The sequence below is a fragment of the Topomyia yanbarensis genome, chromosome 1 (assembly GCF_030247195.1).
Source record: "Topomyia yanbarensis strain Yona2022 chromosome 1, ASM3024719v1, whole genome shotgun sequence".
NCBI classification, from domain to species: Eukaryota; Metazoa; Arthropoda; class Insecta; order Diptera; family Culicidae; genus Topomyia; species Topomyia yanbarensis.
Window position 1 is genome coordinate 12,824,762 of NC_080670.1, and position 10,858 is coordinate 12,835,619.

The 10,858-nt window shown below is 41.6% G+C and overlaps 2 protein-coding genes across 2 annotated transcripts; one reads left to right on the plus strand and one right to left on the minus strand.

Moving 5' to 3' along the window:
- The first annotated feature begins 617 nt into the window (after nucleotides 1-617).
- On the plus strand, nucleotides 618-5,447 carry LOC131693619 (neurofilament heavy polypeptide-like). Its single transcript, XM_058981568.1, has 2 exons — nucleotides 618-643; nucleotides 4,079-5,447. Exons 1-2 carry the CDS (start codon nucleotides 618-620, stop codon nucleotides 5,445-5,447), a joined length of 1,395 nt encoding a protein of 464 aa, XP_058837551.1.
- Nucleotides 5,448-5,575: 128 nt separating this feature from the next.
- LOC131676921 (uncharacterized) lies at nucleotides 5,576-6,211 on the minus strand. The gene is made up of 2 exons (XM_058956325.1): nucleotides 6,101-6,211; nucleotides 5,576-6,032 (listed from the first exon to the last, which is right to left on the minus strand). Exons 1-2 carry the CDS (start codon nucleotides 6,168-6,170, stop codon nucleotides 5,647-5,649), a joined length of 456 nt encoding a protein of 151 aa, XP_058812308.1. The 5' UTR covers nucleotides 6,171-6,211; the 3' UTR covers nucleotides 5,576-5,646.
- Between the last annotated feature and the right edge of the window lie 4,647 nt (nucleotides 6,212-10,858).

The window sequence follows — 10,858 nt, forward strand, 5'->3', positions numbered from 1 at the left end:
AAAATCAAGAGCTAATTATACTATTCAAACAACAAACCAATTACTGAGCAAATTAGGGTAAATTTGTTTTTTTTACGAACTCATAAATTGATTTAGAAAGCGTAACTGAAACCATACAATTATGCAGAGACATTACGAATTTACTGTGCACTCCTTCAGGGATTGAACATTTTCCTATTCATTACGAACAATCCTGTCACAGTTTTCCAATTTGAGTAGCCAGTGTAACAAGCTCCATTCCCAAACAATCATCCTATTAATGATCCATATAAATTTTTCTCGCTCTCGCTTTTCCTGTGCAACTCTCCAACCCACTCTTCTACCACAACCGAAAAGACGAACAAATTTCAAATTCAGGAATTTCAATCACCTCGTTAAATGTATATGCGCACAAACAATTCACTGATCAGCGAATGCAACGGAGGAAAACCACAATGGCGCCGGGTGATTGATATCGAATACCATTATTACGCTTAACGGATATATCTTCTTCTGCGACGGCGGACGGCCCCAACGATCCCGACCAGTGCTCCACCATCCGAGTGACGATGATGTGCAACGCGAGAGACGCAGTTCCTAAAAGTCAATCCCGTTCCAGAACAGGCCTACATAGGAGTATGGGAATGAAACGGAAGGAAGGAAGGTAGCAAAATATTTACAACAATAATAATTGCTCCATATATTTTCCATCATGACTAATTGACTATTATGCTGTCCGCTGAAGGGCTCTGACAGTCGCGTCGGGCACTGACGGAAACCTGGGCGCTGTGCAGAAGACAACTCAATCCGGGCGCGCGTGATTTTCTCTAGCAAACCGCGGCGAGATCTAGCCGAGGCAAGGAGCGCGCGAGAACGATGCAATCGTTACCTGCCGGAGCGGGTTTCTGTTTCTGATTCATATTTTATGCACGAATTGTACGCTAAACCGAAAAAAGGCCGATCCCATTCGGTCGGGTGTCCAGGTTTTGTTCGTACGGGACATCAACACTTTTGTTCGTGCGGGACGTCAACAACAATCAAGCTCGGCAGGATGATCGAAAATTATTCCGTGAATTAAGAAGTCTTTGTCGAGGTTCTCTCAAGTGTCAATTATCGAATGTTATTTTTTTTTGTTTGTTGTACAGAAATAAATTTTGTGTGTACCTTCAAAAGAGAAAAAAAACACGCACGGTCAAAATTCATTTATTAGCTTCACCGAAGGCGCGTTTTGTTGCACGATGCCCCCCCCCCATATCGGACTGTCCGGATTCGAATGAGCCTGGGCTGGAGCAAGAAAAAGGAAAGAAGCCACCGAGCCAGCTTCGAAACGACATAGAAAAATATCATATTAATAATATATTTCTCCTTATATGTAGTGACGTTAATTTGCATTTATCAAACCTCAAACTGCAAGCTATGAGGGAGAGAACGAGCGAATCGGACGAATCGATGCTATTAGGAAAGGGTTTTCCAGTGCACTTTTAACAATCTCGGCTTGAACGGTGCGAGAGTGTCTGGCAGGCAGGCAGGGTCCCGAGGTCCTATAAAAAGACTTCATTGTGATTCTCATATCATTAGTGTCGCACTTTTGTATGCTCAAACCCGGAGCTGCTGGTGCTGCTGCTAACGTTGCTTGGAGCAAGATGAAGTGTGGAAAGCGGAACTTTATTCGAAATGACAGCTGAGTTTTCCGAAAAGTAGTCACTCTGAATAGATCCGTGATTGGCAGTGGTTCGTGATATTCGCTGAGTGACTGAAAGGGATTTAACGAGAATTTATTGCGATGAATTAATGAGTTGATTTTTCGACTGAAAATGATTGGGGAAGGGTGAGGGATTTTAGGAAAAAGATAGTAAAAACATCTATACTCACTATGTGCAATTCGAATTAAATTGAAGTTATTATCTTGTACGATTGTAGTAGAAAATCACCATCAATTCATGTATTCCCACTGGATGCGGGTAGAATTACAGTAGACTGTTGCTTGTAGGTAACAAAGTGCTGAAATAGGGTAGGACACAGCCGCAAAAAGAGACATTCACGCGCATTTGAGTTTTTTCTACTTCAACCAATCGCTAAACATTGTTAATCCGAGGTACATTTAGCACTTATCGAAACTATCACCCATGATAAGCAAAACTGTGTTTATTTCTGAATTCTCAAAGATCTGTTTCCTGTCGGTAATGTATAGGATAAATAAAAGTGATCCTAGTACACTACCCTGTGGAACAACGAGGCTAATTTTGGCTGCCGAAACAACTAAAAAAGGGACCTCTTAGAAATTTAGAAAAATCGAGTATAGTATTTTTAACGGGAAATGTTTTAAAATGCCATGAAACGTTTTTTTTTTGAGATGCAGTGTCCCTCTGGAAAACAGTTGCCTCTCTTGGTCTGGGGAATTTTTCTAACCCGAATAAAGAGCCGAATAATCCTAAAGTATTAAATATCTTCATAATCGAAACAGAAGAAAAATTTGAACACGGTGTTTGGTGTTTAATAATATATCGAAATAGTTTTACGAAAACTACCTTTAGTAAGTTGCAAACATCGGCATCTTGCCTCGTCATTTGAGACACGTGTGCTCCTTTTGCTACCTAGGCTATAGTGGATATGTTCGAAAGCAATGAAATATTTCGAATATATTACTCAAGAGGAGAACCGTCACTAATAATACCACGGCGTTACATTAGCTTTATATTGGCTTTATATTTGCTCTATAATAGCACCAAATGCGTATGTGTCATTCTACGTGAAGTAGCCGAGGGTCGTGTTATAATCGACCTTCACGGATTTGAACCAAATTTGGAGGAATTGTTCATCTAGGGCCAATATGTGAAAGCCCAAATTTTTGTGACAATTGAATTACCCCTTGAGCCATGACCCACCGTTTTGCCAAATTGCAAAAACCCTTATTTTTCTTTTCATCTTATCTCCTGTTCTATTTACTCTAGAATCAAGCCACAAGATGGTTTTTGAAGAAAATCAAGGATTCTAGAAAAAAATATTATTACTTGGCGGCAGGCAGTGCTGCCAACTATGCGATTTTTTCAGTTAAATATTAAAAGATAATTTTTCTCTCAACACACATATTTTAATTTTGAAAATTCTAGTGCCATCGTGTTCCTCCGACATTTTTACATAAAACACTTATAACCTCAATATAATTTGACCCTATCCTGAGATACTCTGCTTCGAACTAAAAAAATCGCAATTTCCCATATAAAATCGTAAGCGCACAACAATAAAAAAAACTAACTTGAATATTCTACGTTCACACATTATTTATTGTGAAGTAGACGAGAAATGGTGCAAAACTACGGTTTTTGGTTTGCTTCTAGCAGATCAGAATCGATTTTTATGACCGTTTGAAGATTTTCTCACTTTTGGCCAATAAAAATGGTTTTTTATATGGGAAAATGCGAGTTTATCCCTCCAAAATGGTGTATCTCAGGATGCGCTCAAATTATATTGAGATTGGTAATGTTTTTATGAAAAAATATCTGAGGAACACCATGGCATTGAAATTTTCAAAATTAAAATGTATGTATTGAGAGAAAAATTAACTTTTAATATTTAATTGAAAAAATCGCATAGTTGGCAGCACTGCCGTAAAAGGTTAATACTTTTTCTAGATTCCTTGGACAATTTTCTTCAAAAACCATCTGGTGGCTTGATTCTAGAGTAAATAGAACCGGAGATATGATCAAAAGAAAATCAAGTTTTGGCAATTTGTCAAAACGGGGGGGGGGGGGTGCTCCCATGGCCCGAGGGGTGGTTCAATTGACACAAAAAATTGGATTTTTATATATTGGCCCTAGATGAATAATACCTCCAAATTTGGTTAAAATTCGTGATGGTCGATTTCAAGTTTGCATCTTTTGTTGATCACTTCGCGTGGAATGACCCACATTTATATAAAAAATTCAAATTTTCGTGATAATTGACCAATCCCTCGGTTTAATGGAAGAACTGGACCCCCCTCCATCGACTAAATTTTGATTGTTTCTCCAGTACTGTTTCCTCTCGAATCAATCCGCAAGATGCTTTCTGAAGGCAATTGTTCGGGGAATCCAGAAAAAAATATAGAATAGGCTTCCAGCCGGAAAAAGCTTCCAGCCGGAAAAGGCTTCCAGCCGAAAAAGGCTTCCAGCCGGAATAGCCTTCCAGCCGCAATAGGCTTCCAGTCGGAAAAGGCTACCAGCCGGAATAGGCTACCAGCCGGAAAAGGCTTCCAGCCGGAAAAGATTTCGAACCGGAAAAGGCTTCCAGCCGGAAAAGGCTTCCAGCCGGAAAAGGCTTCCAGCCGGAAAAGGCTTCCAGCCGGAAAAGGCTTCCAGCCGGAAAAGGCTTCCAGCCGGAAAAGGCTTCCAGCCGGAAAAGGCTTCCAGCCGGAAAAGGCTTCCAGCCGGAAAAGGCTTCCAGCCGGAAAAGGCTTCCAGCCGGAAAAGGCTTCCAGCCGGAAAAGGCTTCCAGCCGGAAAAGGCTTCCAGCCGGAAAAGGCTTCCAGCCGGAAAAGGCTTCCAGCCGGAAAAGGCTTCCAGCCGGAAAAGGCTTCCAGCCGGAAAAGGCTTCCAGCCGGAAAAGGCTTCCAGCCGGAAAAGGCTTCCAGCCGGAAAAGGCTTCCAGCCGGAAAAGGCTTCCAGCCGGAAAAGGCTTCCAGCCGGAAAAGGCTTCCAGCCGGAAAAGGCTTCCAGCCGGAAAAGGCTTCCAGCCGGAAAAGGCTTCCAGCCGGAAAAGGCTTCCAGCCGGAAAAGGCTTCCAGCCGGAAAAGGCTTCCAGCCGGAAAAGGCTTCCAGCCGGAAAAGGTTTCCAGCCGGAAAAGGCTTCCAGCCGGAAAAGGCTTCCAGCCGGAAAAGGCTTCCAGCCGGAAAAGGCTTCCAGCCGGAAAAGGCTTCCAGCCGGAAAAGGCTTCCAGCCGGAAAAGGCTTCCAGCCGGAAAAGGCTTCCAGCCGGAAAAGGCTTCCAGCCGGAAAAGGCTTCCAGCCGGAAAAGGCTTCCAGCCGGAAAAGGCTTCCAGCCGGAAAAGGCTTCCAGCCGGAAAAGGCTTCCAGCCGGAAAAGGCTTCCAGCCGGAAAAGGCTTCCAGCCGGAAAAGGCTTCCAGCCGGAAAAGGCTTCCAGCCGGAAAAGGCTTCCAGCCGGAAAAGGCTTCCAGCCGGAAAAGGCTTCCAGCCGGAAAAGGCTTCCAGCCGGAAAAGGCTTCCAGCCGGAAAAGGCTTCCAGCCGGAAAAGGCTTCCAGCCGGAAAAGGCTTCCAGCCGGAAAAGGCTTCCAGCCGGAAAAGGCTTCCAGCCGGAAAAGGCTTCCAGCCGGAAAAGACTTCCAGCCGGAAAAGACTTCCAGCCGGAAAAGGCTTCCAGCCGGAAAAGGCTTCCAGCCGGAAAAGGCTTCCAGCCGGAAAAGGCTTCCAGCCGGAATTGGCTTCCAGCCGGAATTGGCTTCCAACCGGAATAGGCTTCCAACCGGAATAGGCTTCCAACCGGAATAGGCTTCCAGCCGGAATAGGCTTCCAGCTGGAATAGGCTTCCAGCTGGAATAGGCTTCCAGCCGGACTATGAGCATGAGAGTAACATGGGAGCCACCACTAATAAGACCATAATCAGAATATCAAAACATGACCAAAACGGATTTATTCCATCAAATAAACAAACAATGCACACACAATCCTTCTCAAGCAATGATAGCATTGAATCTCAAGCAACCCAGCGCAACACCGCCGTCCCCGGTCAGACCGACCTCGATCTCCACGGCAACACCACGGGCCGGCACATCCAGGGAGTCATCGAACAGAGCGTAGTTGAAGCCAGTTCCGGCAGAAAGCGGACAGCCACCCTGAATTCCAACGGTGCAAGCATTCGCCAGCTCCTGGGGAATCACGAAGCCAAGATCCAAACCACCGAGTCGGACGGTGATGTGAGCGGTGGCAGAGGCACTATCGATGGGGCTCACTATTCCAGTGGCCAGGGCATTCACAGCTTGTCCTGCAGTCATAGTACAAACGTCACCGGAACAATCGTTGACGGTCAGCGAGGCTGGTGTGGGGGCACCGTTGGGACCTACGATAATCGGGAGAGTTAGTTTTGTTGCGGGACGGAACAGGGAGCGTCGAAAAGTAGATACTTACATGCGGTGAAACTGACAGCAGCCAGGGTCATGGCTGGTACCAGAGCGGCAACGAGCAGAAACTTGAACATCTTGGCTACTTGAATCGGTTACTTAAGTCGTCGATTAGCTGAAGTGTGTGACTGGGCTAACGGTGCGAAACCGTATTTATACAGTCAACGCGATTGGTTTCCACACGTGCCGTTTAGAGATTAGATATCGCTTGGAAAGGGTCTAATCAAAGTACAGGGGGAAACAATACGTAATCCGGAATCTAGCAATAATAAACAGTGTCTTCTGGCGATCGTATCGGTCATATTGGAAATTACGGCAATAAATGAATCAAATTGTGAGATAACGGCATCCAAGGGTGGGCAAAGTTCTCCGGGGAGGTCTCCCAACTTAAATTTGGTGATATGCGATTGATTTCATAATCCAGAAACCGTTTTGTTTGAAGCTCGAAAGATTATCACGGTCGAGAAGCTCGATTGAACTGGAAAGGTGCTTTCGGTCAGCTATTGATTCAGTTTCTTAACAACTGAAAGATTCGCTTGAACAAATGAAAATTATGCGCTTTAGTATCACAAGTTTTGAAGTACAATTTTTAACTATTTTAATAAATAAATATCTGCCAACAAAAAAGCATCCAAATTTAAGCTACGAATCGTTCGATTCGCCCCTATACTTAATAAAAAACCAATATTCTTTCGAATAAGAATCCCATTTCCTTTCCACTTCTATCGCCATATGCCCCGTACGCAGCTCTAACCAACACTTCAAAAACGAGTGCAGTTATTGAACATGCCAAACCATAAAATCACCATAAAAATTCAACCAACTTTCTCGTTATGTCGTAGAGGGATTGGCGGAAATGCCTATCCCCAACTCCCGTTGCCGTTTTCCGACGACCCACACAGAGTAGTTGATATCAAATTTTCACAAAACGCTCCATAATCCTGGCGGTCGTCATTGAGCGTGGGGAAAGGGAAGGAGAGAATGAGCCGTAAACTTGTTTATTCGGAAAATCATCCTTCGGCTTGCCTAGAGCACTGCAGGGAACCAAACAGGCGCTGATCGTCGATGTCTTCCCCGAACCGGGTCTGGCGGTGGGTGAGTTCTATGAACACCCGATAGTATAATAAAATCTGAACGTACACCCTCAAACCACCCCCCACCTCAGCATATGCAATGTATGAAACAGCAGTTGGGGTGGTAGTTTTTTGGATGGCATAATCTCGAATATCAAATATCCGGACTTGCTCCCTGTCTCTCTCTCTCTCTCTCTCTGGTTGCAGAAGACTGCTTGTTGGTCGTCTGTCATTCATTCAAACGCTTCATTCGTTCGGACCGACTGATATCCAAGTGAGCCGAGCAATATTTTGACGGATTTTCCTCGGCCCTGCCTGGCTGCCGCAGCCAGCCGAAAACGAATCTCCGGAGTGCGCGAGTGGTTCGACTCGCTGCTGTTGGCAATAAAATGGTAATAAATAATAAAGTGGAAATGTGTGTGTGTGCATGTGAGAAAAGGCAGAAAATTCACGAGGTGAAGATTGGTCGGCGATGGAGCTCTCTACCCGCGGGAGGGAGAAACGTTGGATAAGATAATAGTGTGTGAAAACCGCATCAATCTCCTCCCTTTTGTGTAATTTGATACTCTTTCAGGTCGTGTGCGTGGTTGTTGCTGGAAGCTATCTTTGCCGTATGCCGTTTTTCGTCCGGTTCCGATAGAAGGAGATATGATTGGGTGTTCGACAAGAGGGCTCTACTAGCACCATGTAGTGAACGAACAGATATTGATTGCTGTAGTGATGGTTGGCTTGACGAAATTTGTTCCATGAAACTGGTATCTACTCCAGATTCTACGGTATCCCGATTAAACGTTTCTAGAAGTCAAATTTAAATAAGATCCTCTCTCGTTGAAATTATTACCAATTCAATATAATAAATGGACGACTATCTGACGCAAACTGATCACGCAGGCGCATCTATTGTGAAATTTAAACATTCTATAGTTCACAACAGTTCCGATAAAAGCAATGGAAGACCGCTTAGTTTGATGTAACTACTTTGATTTGAAATAAGCAAACTAGAACCGGAAGACTGCCGAAAGGAAAGCAAAGCTTTAAACACTTTAAGAGGAAACTAACGTTATTGACGTAGATCAGCAATAAGAAAGGACTAAAGTGGCTTCCTTGCGGTACACCTAAGGGAGTGGTAAATGTTTCAGAGATAGTGTGCTATTTTCACTGACATTTCGCGACCTACCATGTACGAGTACGGTATAGCAATGTCGTGGTTAATTTTAATCAGCAGATGTTCAAATATTCTTCTTTAGCCGCGAGACGTAGCCTCATAACCCTGACTGGCTGACAGAATCGAAGGCTGATAAAATTGGGTCCTCCTTGTTATTATTCGTTCAGCCGCTTGTACGAGTTTTTAATTGCCGCATAACGCAATTCGAGGAAATATGTTCTATGTTTAGTGAATTTTGTAAGGTCAACCTTTATATCAGTTTTCAGGCGTTTTATCCGATTGCATGACCATTTAGGTTACTGGAAATGCGAGTTGATTTTTTCAGAACTACAGACGGCTCACATTTTCCACTGCAAATGATATTACCTGTTAATTTAATTTAAAGGAACAACATTTTGCAAAAGAGCATTTTTGTCTGCAAGCTGCAAACTTTCAATACAAAAGAGATTTGCAACTTTGTTACTTTAGCCAAAATGTAAGCCAACTGAAGCATGGCAGGACTCCCTGCGAGATACACTCCCCATACACTTGCAAATGAGATGGCCGTGATTCTGATTGTGTTGGGTCCAAATCGGGGAAATGGAGACAGCATGATCGCTTGAGAATGAGCGTTTATATATTTGAAGGAACTCACCACGTCGAGTTAATCGCCGGGTCGTTTTCATTTGTGCGGGATCGTGGGCATAGATGTGTGTGGATGATCGCGAGACGCTCGAGCATTTGTATGGTAACGTGTTTGATCGTGTGAGCGTTTTCGTGTCGCATGTACTTGCGTGTATGTAGCATCGCTTGCATAAATTAGATTGTATAACCGCGTGGTCATTTGCATATTCGCGTTGACCCTGGAATGTTCGCGAGTCTGATGAATTATTTTGAGTGTACGGTTCAGATGCTAGAAAAAAATAAGTTTATCCAGAACACTAGAATTCCCAGCAATATCGCCCTGAAATTTGTTGTCTAGTCTACATGAGGAAAAACAATTTTTTTCGAGAATGATCCTACTGAAGGCATGGGTCAAGGCTGCAAAGATCGTATTATCGTGAAGGGCAGAAGCGTATCTGTGTTAACGTGTTTGATTGCGTGGTCGTTTTCACAAATATGGTCTGCAAACTTGGTAGCCTTTACAAAGTACTTTTTAAAGTTTCAAAGTAGTTTTCATTCGCTTAGTTCAATTAATTAATTAAATTTATTAAATTCGTTAGATTAATTAAGTTCATTAAATTCGTTAAATTCGTTAAATTCACTAAATTCATCAAATTCATTACATTCATTAAATTTATTAAATTCATTAAACTCATTAAATTCATTAAATTTATTAAATTCATTAAATTCATTAAATTTATTAAATTCATTAAGTTAATTAAGTTAATTAAGTTCATTAAGTTTATTAAGTTTATTAAGTTCATTAAGTTCATAAGTTCATTAAGTTCATTAAGTTCATTAAGTTCATTAAGTTCATTAGGTTCATTAAGTTCATTAAATTCATTAAATTCATTAAATTCATTAAATTCATTAAATTCAATACATTCAATAAATTGAATAAATTCAATAAATTCATTGAATTAATTAATTTCATTAAATTAATTACATACATTTAATTCATTTAATTAATTTAAACCCTCAAAAAGGCAAGACATCAAGAAGCATCGCTCCTAACACCCAAATAAATCAAACGCCTCTTTTTTGTCATTTTATCAGTGAGAGAATCGAAAGTCCGAAATTTATTCATTTAATTGGATAAATTTCATTAATTTATTTTGTTTATTTATTCTAGTTCAAACATTTTATTCGGGTGCTCCATTTTATTAATATTAATCATTCTAATTAGTCATTTCTTTTATTCATTTCATCCAATTTGTTTATTTGACTCAATCTAATTTAATCTATTAATTTTGCAACTTTTTTAAAATTTTCTTATCTTCCATTTATTGAGTTGAACTAATTGAAATTTATTATTATTCATGAATTTGATAACTTTGATTTATTTTTTCAATTTCACTTGTTTCATTGATTTTTAATCATTTATTCAATTTATTCAAGTTTTACTCGTGCAGAACTATAAACTGTGTTCATTCTACATCTAGGGGACCATTCATAAATTACTTAACGCTTTATGGGGGGAGGGGGTACGACAAGTTGTGACAAGTTGTGACATATGGGGGAGGGGGTGTTAACTAGATCATTACGTAACATGTTTTCATTTTTTTCTTGGAATTTGTTACGTAACAGGGGAGGGGGGATGGAAAAATTTGTGACAATTTGTTAAATAGGGGGAGGGGGAGTCAATTTTGTGCAATTTTTGCGTTACGTAATTTATTAATGGTCCCTAGTTGGGTGCCTACTTCGCATGAGTTCTGCAAATTAATGAATAATCCAACAGTGACAAAAGCAATGTTTCATCTCACTGCTAGATGGATTAAGTCGTTAATTGTGTAAAGTAGTTTTTGTTAGTGATACATGGAGATCCGCGTAAATGAAGTAACTCAGACTGTTGGTCAGAAAACTCCTTTCGATAGTTCCATTCTAT

Bases quoted from the DNA above. Each gene is read 5' to 3' on its own strand.
- LOC131693619 (XM_058981568.1), top strand. From the start codon at position 618: ATGGGAATGAAACGGAAGGAAGGAAG. The intron at 644-4,078 runs GTAGCAAAATAT...ATAGGCTTCCAG, and splicing joins ATGAAACGGAAGGAAGGAAG to CCGGAAAAAGCTTCCAGCCG.
- LOC131676921 (XM_058956325.1), bottom strand. From the start codon at position 6,170: ATGTTCAAGTTTCTGCTCGTTGCCGCTCTGGTACCAGCCATGACCCTG. The intron at 6,033-6,100 runs GTAAGTATCTAC...CGATTATCGTAG, and splicing joins TGCTGTCAGTTTCACCGCAT to GTCCCAACGGTGCCCCCACA.